At 52.6% G+C, this 16,151-nt stretch overlaps 1 protein-coding gene across 1 annotated transcript in view; it reads left to right on the forward strand.

Annotated features, from left to right (window-relative positions):
* Positions 1-12,373, forward strand: part of MRPS6 (mitochondrial ribosomal protein S6) — a 59,127-nt gene extending 46,754 nt beyond the window's left edge. Inside the window, exon 3 of the mRNA XM_053916862.1 lies at positions 11,817-12,373. Coding sequence (XP_053772837.1) covers positions 11,817-12,006 — 190 coding nt within the window. The 3' untranslated portion in view covers positions 12,007-12,373. The remainder of the gene's footprint in view (positions 1-11,816) is intronic.
* The last annotated feature ends 3,778 nt before the right edge of the window (positions 12,374-16,151 follow it).

Consider the following 16,151-nt stretch of genomic DNA (forward strand, 5'->3'; position numbering starts at 1 on the left):
GGCCTAGTGCTGCTCCTAGGTCTCAGGGTGGTTCTTGTGATTGCTGTGGTTGCTTGTGATCTCAAGGAGTTTTCACATGAATCAGGGACCTGGCCGGGTAGCTCAGTTGGTTCAAATGTCATCCTGATGCGCCAAGGTTGTGGGTTCGATCCCTGGTCAGGGCACATACAAGAATCAACCAATGAATGTGTCTGTGAGTGGAACAACAAATCAATGTCTCTTTCTCTCTCTCCCTCGCCCCCTCTTTCCCTCCCTCCCTTCCTCCCTCCCTTCCTTCCTCTCTCTCTCTATAAAATCAATAAATAAAAATTAAAAAAAGAAAATGGCAGGGACCCAGCACAGTAGGGGCCACCTGGCCCAGGCCGACACCCAGGCCACTGTTGCAGCCACTTCTGCCCCTCTCCCATCCGCTCCTCCTTTCCCCAGACCCACCTCTCTGCACACACGCCACGGCGGCCTGGAAGGAAGGTGTGGGTAGGAGAGTGCTCAGGTAGGAGAGCTCCTATGATCTCAGGGCTGTCTGAGGGAAGGGGGTGGTGCACTGAGAACGGCCCCTCGTGTTTATTACTACATTAGGTCTGCGTACGCGGCTTACGCAAAAAAAAAAAGTGGTCGTTTTAGTGCACATCTTAATTTGGTCAGTCCCCACTTCAGAAACAGGTGACATTGAAGATACCTGTCTATAAGTTTGTCGTTTGTACCTGGGAACCAATTTTGTCATTGGAGTAACTTCACATGATGGTCAAGTTCTCAGGCAGATCCACAGAGACTCACTCAGCTCTGTCTCTGGGGGTGGTAGAACTGGTTGGAGCATTGCCCTGTGCACCAAAAGGTTGCGGGTTCGATTCCCAGTCAGGGCACATACCTAGGTTGCAGGTTTGATCCCCGATCAGGGCACATACAGGAGGCAGCCGATCGATGTTTCTTTCTTTCTCTCTCTCTCTCTCTCTCTCTCTCTCCCTCCCTCTCTCCCCCTCTCCCCCCACTAAAATCAGTGAGTAAATCCTCAGGTGAGGATTTAAAAAAAGTGCTGCTCTGTTTTGCAGCTGACAGCAGAGTGGAGCCTGGGCCGAGTCACCTTTATCAGGGCAGGGGTGGTATTTCAGACACTTGTCGCCAGTCAAGACTGTTTTCCAGGAGAAGTCACTTGCCCTGTCAGCTGTCCCCCAGGTGATGTGGCTTTAGGAACACAGAGGAGTTGACTAGGTGCCCCTGTTGCTGTTTGGACTGGGTTGGGGTGCTGAGGATGCCTGGGTCTCCCGGACCAGCATTCCAATGGAGGCTTCCGGCCCCACCCCCCTGCTGTGGCAGGCAGTGTCTGGAGAGCAGGGCTTGGAGCTGCGGGTTCCCCCACTGACTGGGGTTCCTTCTCGACCCTGCATTTGCTGCGGTCTCTGGAGGACCCCTAGGTTTTCTGACCTTTGTTCCTTTCCGTGCTCCCCAGACACCTTCATTAGTCGGTTGAAGGGGCAAGGTGTGGCGGAGTGTTCTCACCACACTCGGAGTGTACGAGGGGTGGTGTGGCAGGTGCAGAAGGGCCAGATGCTCACCTAGACCCTGCTGGGGTCCTGGAGGCAGTCACCCTGCCAGAAGCCCCTTAGTGTTGGACCCGGGCTGCCCGTGCTGGCTTGGGGTTCTCTTTCCACTAGATGGGGCTGGACTGGGGCTGAGTGGCTGCCCGTGCAGGCGAGGGAACTAGAGAGTCTGTGTCTTGTAGTTCAGTGTCCAGCCTGTGCGTGTGTGTGCGAATTTGCCCCACGTTGGCTGTGGCTGTGTTTCCAGGTCCGGCCTGACTGCAGTGAGACAGGGCTGCCTCCAGAGTGGAGCGTTCACAGAAGCCCGCGAAGGGGGTGTTCTTGCCTGTTTGTCCCTTCTGTCTCCTCTGCTGTGAAGTGTGAATAGGTGTGAATAGTGAAGACATGCTGGCCTGTATCTCAGACGCCCTTCTATTTACGGGTGTGCAGAAGGGTAAAAATAACTGGGTCTGTGGTGCATCAGTGGAATTTTACTGACTCGCTCCCCAAATATGTCTGCATCTTACTCCAAGAGAGCTGGCACCCTCCCTGGGGGTGGTTGATTTTCTTCCGTAGCTTTCCCGTGGGTGAGCACGCCCGTGGTTCTGCGTGTGCATGCCGGCATGAAGGCCGGCCGGCACCCTGGCTCTGCTCTGCGGGTAGGACTCGACGATGGGCGCTCAGGGCAGCGCTGCAGTGGCCGTGCAGGCGCCTTCGTAGTGGCAGTGCCCCAAGCTTTGTAAGCGTTCTGCACCAGGTTTAGTGACTGCTTAAATGCGTGCGCCCCGGGAGGTGCACAGAGAAACGGGGCTCTTGCTTGCAGAGGGCCGTGGTGGGGGGGGTCATCCACAGCCTCCGTGAAGCCCGGAGCCAGCCCGGGGTAGCTGACACAGTGCAGGAACTGGCACCCACGTGGGTCTGGTTGCCGTCTTCCAAAGGGCTCCCAGACGCTTTGGCCTCCAGCCCCTCCCCTCCCCTCCCCTCCCCCACCCCACCCACTGAGCACTGAGCGCTTGCTTTGGTGGAAATTTCCACTTGTCTGCTGGGGGAAGGGGAGGCTGTGAGTGAGAGTGTGTGACTGTGGCAGACAGAGACAAAGAACATAACTCAAATTCAGGCAAGCGCTTTCTCTGGGAAACTTGTAAATACAGGGTTGAGACGAATGAAATAAAAACCAAGTACAACCTTTACATTTGGAGGCATTGCAAGAAGTCACGTTTCCTTCCTCAGTGCCCATGGGCGCTGGCAGTCCTGGGCGGTCTGTGTAGTTCATGTCTGACCGAGGGGTCCGAGGGGGTCAGGGCCCCGGGATGGGGAGCAGAACAGAGCCGTGGGCCCCTTGTGAAACCACCCCTGGGGTGGGGGTCGGCCCAGGGAGGCCGTTTCTCTGGGTCCCCTCAGGTCGCTGTGTGGTCTCCACTGTGGTGGTGGGGGGTGTGGTGGTTGGTGCGTCTAAGAAATGTGAATGTGGGTCAAATTCTCGTTTTGGAGACCACATGGGCATGTTCCACCTGTGAAATGATTCGCTGTTCATCCAGCTTGGGAGCACGGGAGCCTGTGTGAGACACACGTCACTGCGCTGAACCTTTTCTGTCCTTTCTCCCCTTCCCGGGGTCAGTCAGCTCCTCACCTCCACTGCTGCAGAGGTGGCACTGCCTGAAGGTCAAGTGCTGCTCTGCAGAGAAGGAGGTGCTTGGTTGTGGAGCTGACATTGGAGGGGTCGCCAAATGAGAACCACATGGGGAGACACACCTTAAAGGGGCTGCCCCCTTTTCAGGGGCACGGTGGGGCGGAGGGCCCTCAGATTCCTCTGGAAGCACTCAGCCCCGTCTGGCCCCTTGAACAGCAGCTCATCCGAATTTCAGAATGGTTTCTCCCTGGCAACCTTCAGCAGCATGGAGGGAGGGGTGCCGGGGGAGTGTCAAGGTCATTTCGTCCACCTGGCTCCTGTTCCCACAGGTCTGCTAGGGCTCTGTGCTGTGGTAGGAGAGGACCCTTGCAGGCCTCCAAAGCTGCTAGCCCTGCAGCTGCCAGCTGTTCCCTGGCCTCACTCCCTTCAGATGTGAAAATGGAGATGCAGGGCTGCACTCCGTGCCCTCCTGTCTGGAAAGTCTCATGGTCGCCCCCCGGGTCATCTGTCGTTAGGAAAGCCTGGCAGCTGGTCGCTGGCTGTTCATGACCCCGAGTCATTGCCAGCATGCTGTCGGGGTGGGAGACCTGTCAGGGAGTGGGGCCCAAGTTTCTGCATGCACAGCGCCCTGGGAGTCCTCCCCCAGCTGCTGGACTGTGCCGGGAGGTCAAGGCCACATGTGCCTCTGCCTGCTTGGCCTCTGGCTGGGGTTTGCCCACAGTGGGTGTTAACTGACCGGTTCAGTTTGCCCAAGATGAAGAGGTGAGAACAAAGCATGTACACTGGTAGCAGCCAGGGAGGGTCGTGATCATCCTGTATGGGGAAGCCACATGGACCCCTGACCTTGTGCTGGCCCACGGAGGCAGACGGGTTTCTGCAGGGCTCTACTGACTGCTCTCGTGGTGGGAGAGACCACTTGTTCCCTGGGAGAGGGGAGGTAAGAAGTTCAGCTGGCAGCTGGGAGTGTGACTGCAGGAGGACCTGCATCTCTGAGCCACTTCTCCCCTCTGTGTGGTGGGGTCGCCCTTCTGTGGAAATTTCCGTGGTGTAATAAGGACATGGCAGTAAAAGCTGTCTTTGCTCGTATGAGCCCCAGGCCCAGATCAGTGTGTGATAAGCATGAAAGGGCTGTCACAGCTGTGATGTGGGCACAAACTCGTGGGCACAACCTCGTTTGCATTTTGGCTAGGGCTCTGTTTGGGTTTGGCTGCCAGAGGAGGGTCCTGGCTAGTGGGGGAGGCAGAGGAGGTTAATGGAAGTAAACCCAACAGGAGCTTCCAGCAGCCAAGCTTCAGATTTCCAGGCCTTATTCTAGGACTTCTCTTTACTCCTGAGAAACCTCCCGAGTGCTGGCTGCTAGGTAGCAGGAGATGTGGCTGACAGCCACAACCTGTGGTCTGGGGCCGGCCTCTCACGCTGTGACCTGGCCAGTTCCCTCCTGTGCAGTGTGAAGGGGTGGGTGGCTTTACCTTAGGGTGCTCTGTGGCACATACGTCCTGTGACCCTGTAGCCTGTCGTCTCCACCGCTGTCTGCAGCCTCTTGTGTCCTGGGGTCAGGAGACCTGCTCTGTTGGACTCCTGGCTGTGGCCACTTAGTAGCTGATTGACCTTGAGCTGAGGACTTAACCTTCATACAACTGCACGGAGGCCGGGAGCAGGAGGAGAGGTTGAAAGCTGCTTGAGCCCTGGGTGTTGCCTGGGAGAGGGACCCACACAAGCCCCATAACCGTCCTCTCTTCTGTCCTGAACGACCATAGAGTCGGCTTTCACTTCCCATCAGCCTCTGCCTCTGGCTGTTGAAAAGGCATAAAGGCACTTGGAAAGAAATTTTTGTGTAGACACTTCCCTTTTAATTTCTTAAATAAGAGGATTCTGGTATATTTGGCTTCTCATTTCCACCCTTGGGTATCCTTTCTATCCCTATCACAGAACAGCATCCAGAGGCTTGGGGTGCATTTCTTGGAGTGATTCCGTGTGGGCCAGGGTGTAGGGAATGCTGTACAAGGAAGACCGAGAGTTGGTTTGTGGGCTGTCGAGCTCCTTGTTGGCAGCTGTAAACACATGTTCTCTTAGAAACATGCCTGTACCCTGAAGCTCACCTACAGAAACCACCTCTGTGAGGCAGTTGGACAGAAAATGGGATGAAACAGTGCCTGCTGACCCCACATAGGGTATTGGGAAAACTTGGACCCTGGACCGTAAGGAAGAGCGGGCTGAACGCATGAAAGAAGGAGCCGCCTGTGGACTTTCTCGGGGGAGGGGACCTGGAGCACTTAGGGCTGGCCGTGGCGACAGCCCAGGTTACTGAGTGCCCAGAGCGCGTCACGCCCTTGCTAAGCACTGCCCCCCACGGCCCCGTGTCACACACGGTATTTCTCCAGCCCACGGCCTCATCCTGCTAGCTCGGGGCTGTCTTTGCCCAAAGGCGGGCAGCCCTCCAGGGCAGGCGAGAGGCAGAGAGGCAGGCAAGGGGAGCCGCAGGAGCTCGGAGAGGGTGTGGGTGCATTCAAGGAGAATCCCCCCCCTCCCGCCCCGCTGTGGGAGTAGGTGTGGCGGGGTGGGGGTGGGGTGGGGGTGGCAGACAGCAGAGGAGGCCGTGACTAGTCTACAGCAGTCGGAAAGACACTATGATGCACCTGAACAGAAGGACAGCGGTTGAAGAAGGGAGAATGGTGCTGGGGCTGTGGTGAGTGAGGATGTCCTCAGCCTGCAGCCCCACACGGCCCTGGTATGGGGGCTGGAGGAGCGGGTGAAGGGCTGGGGCTTGGCAAGGACGAGGTCAGTGAGGGTTGGTCACACTCCCTTTCCAGGCCCTATTGCAGAGCCCGACTCCAGGCAAGTGTGTGTAAGCCAGTGTTGGGCGGTGGCAACCCCAGTGCCTGCGTGTGGAGCAGAGTGAGCGAGTGGGGTTAACCCGGGGGGACGTGGACGGGCTGGCATCTGGTTTTCAGAGCATCCAGTGCACCGTGTGCAAGTCGCCGCTCCAGGGAGTAGGCCAGACAGCAGAGGTGTTCACACCTTCTGGGTGTGTTCCTCAAGGAGCCCGGAGTCGTCATCAGCTGGGGCTTGCTCCTTGTCACCAACCACAACGTCACCACCATGCCACCCCAAGTCCTTCACCACGTCCTGCCCATTCCACTTCCTCCACAGCCCTTTTCGATCGTTCCGGAAATACGCTTGTATGGTGTTGTGAGGTTGGACATGTGTGCACATGGAACCAATCGGTCGAGATAATTAAAAAATTGGTCACCCTCAGAGTTTTCTCCTGTTTCTTCCGTGTGCCTGTCCCAGCCTCCAGCAGCCACCCATCCGCTTTCCTTCATGATGGATTAGTTTGTGTTTGCTAGAATCTGACTTACCTCTGACCCTAGTTTCTCTCACCCAGTAAAGTTATTATGAGATTCATCAATAGTACTTATCAATAGTTTCTTTGTATTTCTGAGGAGTGTGCCATTTGTGGATATACCAGTTTCTGTGCTGATGGGTGTTTATGTTACTTCCAGTTTGGGGTTATTAGAAGTAAAGCCACTATGAACATTCCCACGCAGGTTGTTACATGGACACAGGGGGAATGGAATGGCTTAACCAGTGGCTGGCTGTGCGTTCCCACCAGCAGTGTGAGTAGCGCCGGCCTCTCGCCATCCTCCCCTGCGTGTGGTGCTGTCTGGTTGGCTTTGACCTCTCTAGCCGGCGGCTCTTTGTGGTTTAACTTGGGTTTCTCCTGTGACAAATGGTATGAAACGTCTTTTTTTGTGCTTCACCACTGTGTATCTCGAGTGACATGCTTGTCCACATTTCACACCCATTTACAAAGATTTTTTAAATTCAAACATTTGAAGTTCTTTATATTCTAGAAACAAGTCCTTTGTCAGACATGGGATTTACAGATCCAAGTCTGGGGCTTATCTTTTTATTATCTTAGTAGTGTCCTTCAAAAAGCAGCTTTTAATTTTGGTGATGTTTAACTTACCGTGTTTTTTTCTTCTATGGGTTTGGTTTTGGTGTTATGTCTGAGGAATCTGCTTAAACCAAGGCCACAAAGGGGTTTCCTGGTGTTTCTGCTGATTTTACAGCTCTGTGTTTGGTGTTTAGATCCGTGTTCCCTTCTGAGTTAACTTTTGTGTATGGTGCTAAGTATGGATGAAAGGTTATTTTTCGCACATGGACATTGAGTAGCTGCGGTGCCGTTGGTTGAAAGGACCGCCCTTTCTCCGCTGCACTGCCTTCGCACCCTTGTCTGAACCCTTGCACGCACGCAGCTCTGCTGATGGCGCTCTCCTCTGCTCTGTGGCCGCATGTGCGTCTTTACGTGGGCACCGTGCCGCCTGGGCTGCCAGAACTTTAGGATGAGTCTTGAAATCAGGTAGCGTTGGTTTTTCAACTATATTCTATATTAGTTTGGCTGTTTTAGGTTCTTTGAATTTTCGTATGAACTCTGGAATCAGTTTGTCAATTTTCAACAAAGTCTGCTGTGCTTTTGATTGTGGTTTTTTTTTTGAATGTATAGATCAACTTGGAAGAACTGACACCTAAATAAATTTGAATTTTCCTGCTCGTGGACAAAGTAGGCCTCTCCGTTAAGGTCGGTTTTCTTTAATGGCTTTCAGCAGCAGTTTGCAGTTTTCAGTGGCCGGTCTTGCACATCTCCTGTCAGATTCATCCCTGTGTTTCATATTTAATTTCAAGGTGTGATTATTTGTTGCTAGTATGTAGAAATACAGTTGATTTTTTTGGTATATTAATCTTGTATGTAATAACCTTACTAAACTCACCAGATCTAATATCTTTTTATAAATTTCTTCAGTTTTTAAAAATATACCCAATCATGACATCTGCAAATAAAGACAGTTCTGTGTCTTCTTTATGTCTTTTTTCTGGCCTTAGCGCACTGGCAAGAACCTTCGGGAAAGTGGTGAAGCGGTGGAGCAGCGTCCTTGCTTGTCCGCGGTCTCAGCAGGAAAGCATTCAGAGTTTCACCAGTTAGCGTGTTGTTAGTTGTGGGGTTTGCAGAGATGCTCCGTATAAGGTCGGAGAAGGTCCCTTCGCAGTTTGCTGGGCGTTCTTATCAGAAGTGCATGGGGATTTTGGTAATGCTCTTTTTCTGTGTCTGTCAAGGGATCACATGGGTTTTCTTTTCTAGTTTGTTACTGTAGTGACTTCCTGTATATTGTCGGAGTCAGTTTGCTCCACTTGTGTTTAGGACTTTTTTGTTATATGTTCATGAGGGATTTGGTCTCCCCGAACCCCTTTTCTTGTCTGGTCTTGGCCCCAAGGTAGTGTTGGCCCCACTGAACAAGTTAAGAAGTTTTCCTATTTCCTGGGCCAGTTTGTGTCAGAATTGGTATTTTTTCCTTAACTGTTTGGTAGAATTCACCAGCGAAGCCGTTTGGGTCTGTAGTTTTTTTTGTGGGAAGGTTTTTAACTACAAATTCAATTTCTTTACTAGGTATAGGGCTATTTAGGCTTTTTCTCCTTGAGTGAGTTTTGGTAGTTTTTCTTTTTCAAGGAATTTCAGCTAAGTTGTCAAATTTATTGTAAAAATTATTTATGACCTTTCTTTACCATCCTTTTAAGATCTGTAAAATGTATAGTCATTTGACCTCTCTTATTCCCAAATATTGGTGATTTGTTTCTTATCTTCTTTTACTGATCAGTCTGATCAGAGCTGTGTCCATTTTATTGATTCTCACAATGAACAAGTGTTAGTTTCATGGATGTTCTTATTTTTCTGTTTCCTTGGTCAGGGATTTCTGTTCTGATCTTTGGTATTTTCTTTTCTTTCCTTCTTTTTTGTCCTACTTTGCATTTAGCTTGCTCTTTTTCCAGTTTCTCGGGTGGAAGCTGAGATCACGGAGGGGAGGACTGACCCCCTTGTGTTCTAATGTCGCGTCGAGTGCCGGGAGCCTCTGGCCACGTGCTGTTCCAGCAGCGTCCCCCCAGTGTGATGCTCGGTTTTCATCGTCGGTCAATTCAGAGTGCTTTGTAATTTCCTTTCTGATTTCTTCTTTGACCCATAGGTTCTTTAGACGTGTATTTGGTTTCCGAGTATCTGGGGATTTTCCCAGCGGTTTTCTGTCTGACTCAACTCCCCTTAGATTTATTTAGACGCTCTTTATGGCCCGGAATGGGGTCGACCTTGGTAATGCTCTGTGCACTTGTGACTAGCGTGCATCCCGCTGTGGTTGGCTGCAGGCTTCTGTAGTTTTATCAGTGGTGGACACCTGCAAGTCCCCTGCTGTGATGGTGGGTCTGACCATTTCCCTCTTCAGTTCTCTTGGTTGTTTTTACTTCCTGCATGTTGAAGCTCTGTTGCCTCCTCGCACACCACACATTTAGGGCTGTGTGTCTTTCTGGGGGCCCCGTGTTTCCGTGTGGTCTCCTTTCCCCCTGGTAATTCAGTTTGCTCCGAGTGTGTGCTCTTACTCTGTTACTGTAGCCACTTGAGCTTTGTTTGATTAGTGTTTTTGCACGAAACTTGCTTTTCTGTCCTTTTGCTTTTCATAATTATTTATCAGAGTGACTTTCCCACTCGGCTTGCCTGAGAGCACACTGTTGCTCAGGAAGGTTCCTCACGCGGTGTGAACCCTCTCCCTATGGGACGACCAAATGCATCCTTTTGCTCGTGACGTCCTTCCTCGCCGAGTTCTCATGCTGGCCTCCCCTGCCACCTAGAAGACGGCCTCTCGTGCTCACACCACCTTCAGCTATGCGCTGCTCCTGCTCTGTGTTCGCCTCTGCTCAGGGAGCTGGGGACATGCACAGAGTCCTTCTGAGGGCAGCTTGGCATGGGCAGTAGGCAAGCACATACCGTGTCGGCGGTGATAGAGTGCTGCAGGAAAAGCAAAGCATTGAGTAAGGAGTTGAGAGATGAGGCTTGGTGGGTGGTTGCGGAAGGCCTCTTGGACAAGGTGACGCTGGGGCAGGCACGTGACGGAGGCGAGGGTGAGCGGCCTGGGCCTCAGGGGAAGAACGTCTGTGGCGGAGGAGCCAGGACGGCAGAGACCGAGGCTGGGAGTGTGCTGGGGCAGGGGTGGGGGGCTGCAGCGGAGTGGGGGTGCAGGGTCCGCCTGGCCAGCTGGTCCATCACAGAGTCCGCCCTGTAGACTGTCCTTCAACAACACTGTGGTCCGAACTGCACAGCATGGCGGAGGCATAAACTTTGCAACTGCGAGGAGGGGCAGTCAGGACACCCCTTTGCATGTCCCCTTGCCGAGCTGAAGGACTGGCTGGTCTTCCGAGACCTGTGGACTGTAGGAGAAGCCCATCCGTTCTAGTCTCAGCCGAGTGGGGGAATGCCAAACCCCTTCTCTCACCCGAGACTCAAGTAACTTCTCTTTTCCCCCAGTGCACACAGAAGTTCAGAACCCCAGAATGAAACCACAGGCGAGAGATGGGGGGCGCTGTAGACGGACAGACGTGGCCCCACCACTGACCGCCTCGCTGGGGAAGGTGTAGGTGGACTAAGTGACTTCAGGCTTGTGCCCCGACTGGGAATTGTACTGGTGACCTTCCGCTTTTTGGGACGACACCCAACCCCCTGAGCCATACCTGTCAGGGCCCTTTTATGGTTTTGATGTCACGTTTTCATCTTTTATCTAGTGTATCCCTTCACTAGTTATCGTAATCATAATTTTTGCTGCCTTTGTCTTTAACCTTCTTACTAGCTTTATAAGTAATGAATCCATTACCTCTACTATATGTTCACCTTTCCAGTGAGATTTATTATTTAATATTTTCTTGTTACTAATTAGTGCCCTTTCTTTTCAGCTTAAAGAAGCCCCTTTCTTGTAAGGTGGTTTAGTGGTGATGAACTCCTTTAGCTTTTGCTTATCTGGAAAACCCTTTCTCCTTTGACTCTGAATGATAACTTTGCCGTCGAGTATTCATGGTTGGAAGTGTTTTCCTTGCAGCGCTTGGCCTCTGTTGTGCCCCTCCCTCCTGGCCCGCAACATTTCTGCTGAGAAACCTGCTGGTAGTCTTACGGGAGTTCCCTTGGATGCTTTCAATATTTTCTTCTCGTCTTTAACTTGTGACATTTTAATCACAGTGTGTCTTGGTGTGGGTCTCTCTGGGTTCTTCTGATTTGGGATTGTTGGGGCTTCCTGCATCCGGATGCTTGTTTCCTTCTTAGGTCAGGTGAGTGATTTTTCAAGTCACTTTCTTTGTCCGTTCTGAATGTGCAGGGGGAATTAGGCAAGCCCCAGGCCTTTCTTAATTTTTTCTTTGTTTGTGAAGTGTAGCTGATGGTCTTAACTGCGTCTCTGTGGTGCATTGTTATTTGTAAAATCATTTGGGAAATTGGAAGACTACCTAATAGATGTGTTCACAAAAAACACATCAGCTGATGGGTTGTTGAAAAGTTCGATCTTGTTGAGCAGTGAACTCTGCGTTTGCGCCCATAATGGAACCATGCTTGCTGGTGTTTCCACAGTTCACAACGCCACAAGGAGGCTTTGCCACCATACGTTCATCTGGACTCAGGTTTTCACTACAGGCTAGTGGTGCCGGGGGACTGGGGACACTGGGCACTTTGGTTTCGCTGGGCAGCTGGTCGGCTGTGTCTGTGTGGGCGGGAGCTGTATCTGGGGGGAGTGGGATGAAAGCCTCAGCCAGAATAGGGGCAGTGTTGTATTTCAGAATGCGGGAATTCACGAATTTGTCTTTTATTGCAGGTATTTCTTGGTGGATTTTTATGCACCAACAGCAAGTGTGGACAGCATAATGGATCACTTGTCTCGAGACATTGATGTGATTAGACCTAACATTGTAAAGCACCCTCTGACCCAGGAAGTGAAGGAGTGTGAGGGGATTGTCCCGGTCTCACTTGAAGAAAAACTATATTCCACCAAGAAGAGGAAGTGAGAAGATTCACCAGATTTTGGCCTTGCGTTTAATTCACTCGCTTCGGAGCATCGTGGATTAATCATTTACAAGCTTGGCCTTTGTATTAAGTGGGTCACAGGGCGCCATTTGGGTTTTCTAGGCATTGTTAGTCTTGGTCCCCTTTGCTGTGAGCTGCGAGGGAGAAACTGGCTGGAGCCACTTTGTAGCCCGCGTGGTACCGGCACGTGGTTCCTGACTGTTAAATTCCAAGTAGTGTTTTTGTCAGTGAGATCCCTTTGCCCTGCAACACTCATATCATTTTAAACAACAAAACATAAAACTGTCTTGGATTGTGAGCTAGTCATTCAGACTGTATAACTTTGTGAAATAAAACATCACTGTAAAACCGTGCCGTATTGTGTGACTTTTGTTCAGAGTCATAAACATGACTTTTAAAAACCTGGGGAGGTGCTTGGGCTTCACCTGCCCCGGTGCAGAGCCCTACCCGTGGCCCCACAGCTCAAGTCTCCTGGAATGCTGGGGTGTGGGCGGTGGGCTGCGTGTCCTGGACACCAGCCCGGGTTCAGGGTCCTAGAGGGGCTGGGTGGAGGCTGTCCCTGGTGACCGGGCGTGATGTAAAATCACCTTTCGTCCCACTGCTGGCGTCACTGTGGGTGCGGCTCTTTGTGGAGGGACACGCGTGTCCTGTGCAGTGGCGGTCTGGCACAGGAGCATCCTCCACTTCCCTGGGCTCTGGGCCCGGGCGGGCCTCTCCAAGCACCCACCACCTTTGAGCTCTGCTGCTGCCTTCTGCGCGCTCCCGGAGGAGGCGGGTGGAAGCTGCTTGGGAGAGGGCACTGCCCAGAGAGCTCACCGGCAGTGGTGCCTGTGGCGTGCCGAGCTCTTAGTACAGGAGGACCTGCAGGAAGAAAAATCTCTAAAAATGTTTTTAAATTTGAAACTTTTAGATCTATTTAAAAAATATAGAAAGTTTTGAGAGTAATTGCTTTGGCAGGGAGAGGTTGGCTTTGCGATGTTAAATTTTTGAGACTAAGAACAAACTAGTCTTTGCTTGAAATGGATGCAGGTAGGGTCACCATACTTAGCAAATAGAAATGCCGGGTGCCCGGTTAAATTTTGTATAAACAACAAATAATTTTTTCCCATAAGCATGCTCCAAATATTGCATGAAACAATTATAGCAAAAACCCCCGATGTGTTATTTGAAATTCAAGTTTACCAGGGTGTCCTGTATTTTATGTGGTCGCTGGAGTGTAACTCCCACAAAGACATAAGCAGTGCCCAGCCAGAGACAGGGTCTGCTCTGTCCTGCAAAGCCCTTGAGAAGGAAGCACCCAGTGTCGAGGCTTTTGAGCTGACTACCTTGTCCACGAGGCGAGTTGGGAGCGTGCTGGGAGCTGCAGAACAGAACGCAGCTGGCGTGCCATTTGTTGCCGCAAACTCCTTTCCTCGACCCACCGGAAAACTCCCCTAGAAGCTAACCGATCCTTTGTTCCCGGTCAGTTCCAGGTGACCTGTTTTGTGGACCTGAGTTCGCATCACAGTCTTAGAATCAGTAAGTGCTTCCTGCCTTTGGAAACTGTTCTTTAAGAACTTCCACATGTTCCTAAAAATGGAGTAGGAACTGACTGGGAACGAAGGATCGGTTAGCTTCTACACAGCAGAGAGAAAGAAGGAGCTTATACCCTTTGCAACAGCATGGATGGAACTGGAGAGCATTATGCTAAGTGAAATAAGCCAGACGGTGAGGGACAAATACCATATGATCTCACCTTTAACTGGAACATAATCAATAGAAGAAAAAAGCAAACAAAATATAACCAGAGACATTGAAGTTAAGAACAATCTAACAATAGCCAGGGGGGAGTGGGGAGGGGACAATGGGAAGAGGGGATTACAGGAACTACTATAAAGGACACACGGACAAAATCAAGGGGGAGGGTGGAGGTAGGGGAGGGAGGTGGGTTCAGCTGGGGTGGGGTGGAGGGATGGGGAGAAAAGGCATACAACTGTAATTGAATAACAATAAAAATTAAAAAAAAAAGTTCCACACGTGATGCCTGTCCCAGCCCTAGGAAACTTGTACCCAGGGGTGTGGCTTCTGCAGTGGATACAGGTGAGGCTTTTTCCTGGAACAGCTTCTGGCAACCCTTCTGTTCTCATCGGAGCTGGTGAAGTGGAGTTTGACCCACCTGCCCACCTGCCCCGGGTGCCCTACACGGCTCTTTGAACGACCCCATTGAGAGTCCTCTGTGAAGTACTGGGGAGGAGCCACATTCTAAGGGGAATCTCCAGTTATGTTACCCCTCCATTCAGATCCTGTGCAGGCAGGAGGGGCCCAGGGGCCGGGCACTGCCTCTGGGTAACCTCCATGTGGAGACTGGAGATGGGGAGGGGTGCAAGTCACATACCCCAAGAGTCTGGGGGAGCCCAGCAGCTCCGTGGTCCTGGGCTTCCTCCCTGGGTGACACTGCTGCTGGGCTCAGCCCTGGAGATCAGATTTATCACTTTCTTATTCTTAAGAGTCCAGACAGTCTCCAGCTTTGACTTCCCCTGGAGGCAGAAAGCTAAAAAATGCCTTTGAAGAGCAATAGTTCATTCAGTGAAGAGAGTCATCAAGAACTGTAGACAGGAAGTAGAAGGGATGAAGTGGAGATTATCTGAGAAATATGCGACTTCCTGTTTCAGGAGGAGTTTCCTGGAAGGGCAGGCCCCCAGCCAGGGCTCACAGGCGCGCGTCTGCCCCCACGCAGGTGCCCTGATGTTCACTTCGCGCACGCTGCGTGCCAAGTGCTGTGCCGCATACATTCTGCCTGCCACACTGCTTGGTTCTTTCAGCAGCTCTGCTGGTGGAGGGGGGGGGGTCGTCCTCTCTTGTTTCTGAATAAGGGATGGACTCTGAGAGACTTGCTGTTGGCCCACAAGGTCCAAGTGACAGCAAGGACCTTGAACAGGAGAACCCTGACACCACGTGCCCTTCTCCATGCAGGAACGTGAGCTTGCCCCCATCCTCCCTGGGAACACGGGGCGCCTGGGGGCCCAGGGTGAATGGTTGCCACTCGGGTAGTGACACTTGTCCTCGTGGCCGGACTGTGGTGCTGGCACTTTCTCCCCCTGCGCTTGCTTGAGCGTGGGGGGTGGGTCACGTCCAGGCTGCGCACTTGCTGTCAGAGGCTCAGAGGCACTGGTCCAGTGGCCTGGTCCCTTGGTGGACGTTACACAGCAGTGCAAAAGGCCGTCTTGTCTTTATGGGCTGCTTGATAGCTAGGAAGGCAGGAGATGGCGTGTGCTGCCAATGTGGTATGCTGCAGGGATGGGGACAGAGGACGCAGCTGGGGAGAGATGGCGAGGCTGAGACCCAAGCGTGAGGACTGGTCCTGTGACAGCAGAGGCCAGTGCCTTGAGGCTTGAGCTGGACAACAGGATTAGGGAGTGGAGCCACATCAGCATGTCCAGAGCCCACCTCTGGGAGACAAGGCCCAGGGGAGCGGGGGTCTGCGGGAGCGGAGGGGCCACAGCAGCACCGGAGGCTGGGCCTCAGGTGATAGGAGGCTCCGGGGAGCTCCCTTTGTGCTCTTGTCCTCAGGAAAGGCCACCTTCCGTGGATTTGTCAGCTGCAGTATTCGGGGTCCCCCCATCCCCACCAGCTTCTGGAGGGCCTTTGGTGTTTGCACGAGGTGGGAGGGGAGGTGGAGAATGAGATGGAGGGCCCAGGATGCTGGTCTCAGGTGTCTCTCGGATGCTGTTTCCTGGAGACACGGGTCACAGGAGAGTTCGGCGAGCCCAGGAGTCAGGGCCATGCAGCCCCGGACCGTGGGGGTGAGGATGGTGGTGAGATGTCTGAGGACAGGCTGGGGGGTGGGGGGGAGCGAGCACTGGGCTCCCATGTGTCTGCATGAGTCTAGGAGAGCGGCTGCTCCCCAACACCTAGGGGGTAAACAGACTTCTTCCTCGCAGCTCCGGGGGGCCACAGCCTGCCCATTTCACAGATGGGGGGTACCCGAGGCTCCGAAAATACGTGACTTGTCCAAGGCTATAAAGGGTTGGGATTGGAGAGTGGAAAGCACTTTTTGGCCCACTCCACCCTTCTGGGGGTGGGCACTGCCAGTCCCTGGGGTGCAGGCCAGGCCGGGGGGCCACACCCAGAGGGAGGCCCGGGCTCC

This window comes from Desmodus rotundus, chromosome 2 (assembly GCF_022682495.2).
Source record: "Desmodus rotundus isolate HL8 chromosome 2, HLdesRot8A.1, whole genome shotgun sequence".
NCBI classification, from domain to species: domain Eukaryota; kingdom Metazoa; phylum Chordata; class Mammalia; order Chiroptera; family Phyllostomidae; genus Desmodus; species Desmodus rotundus.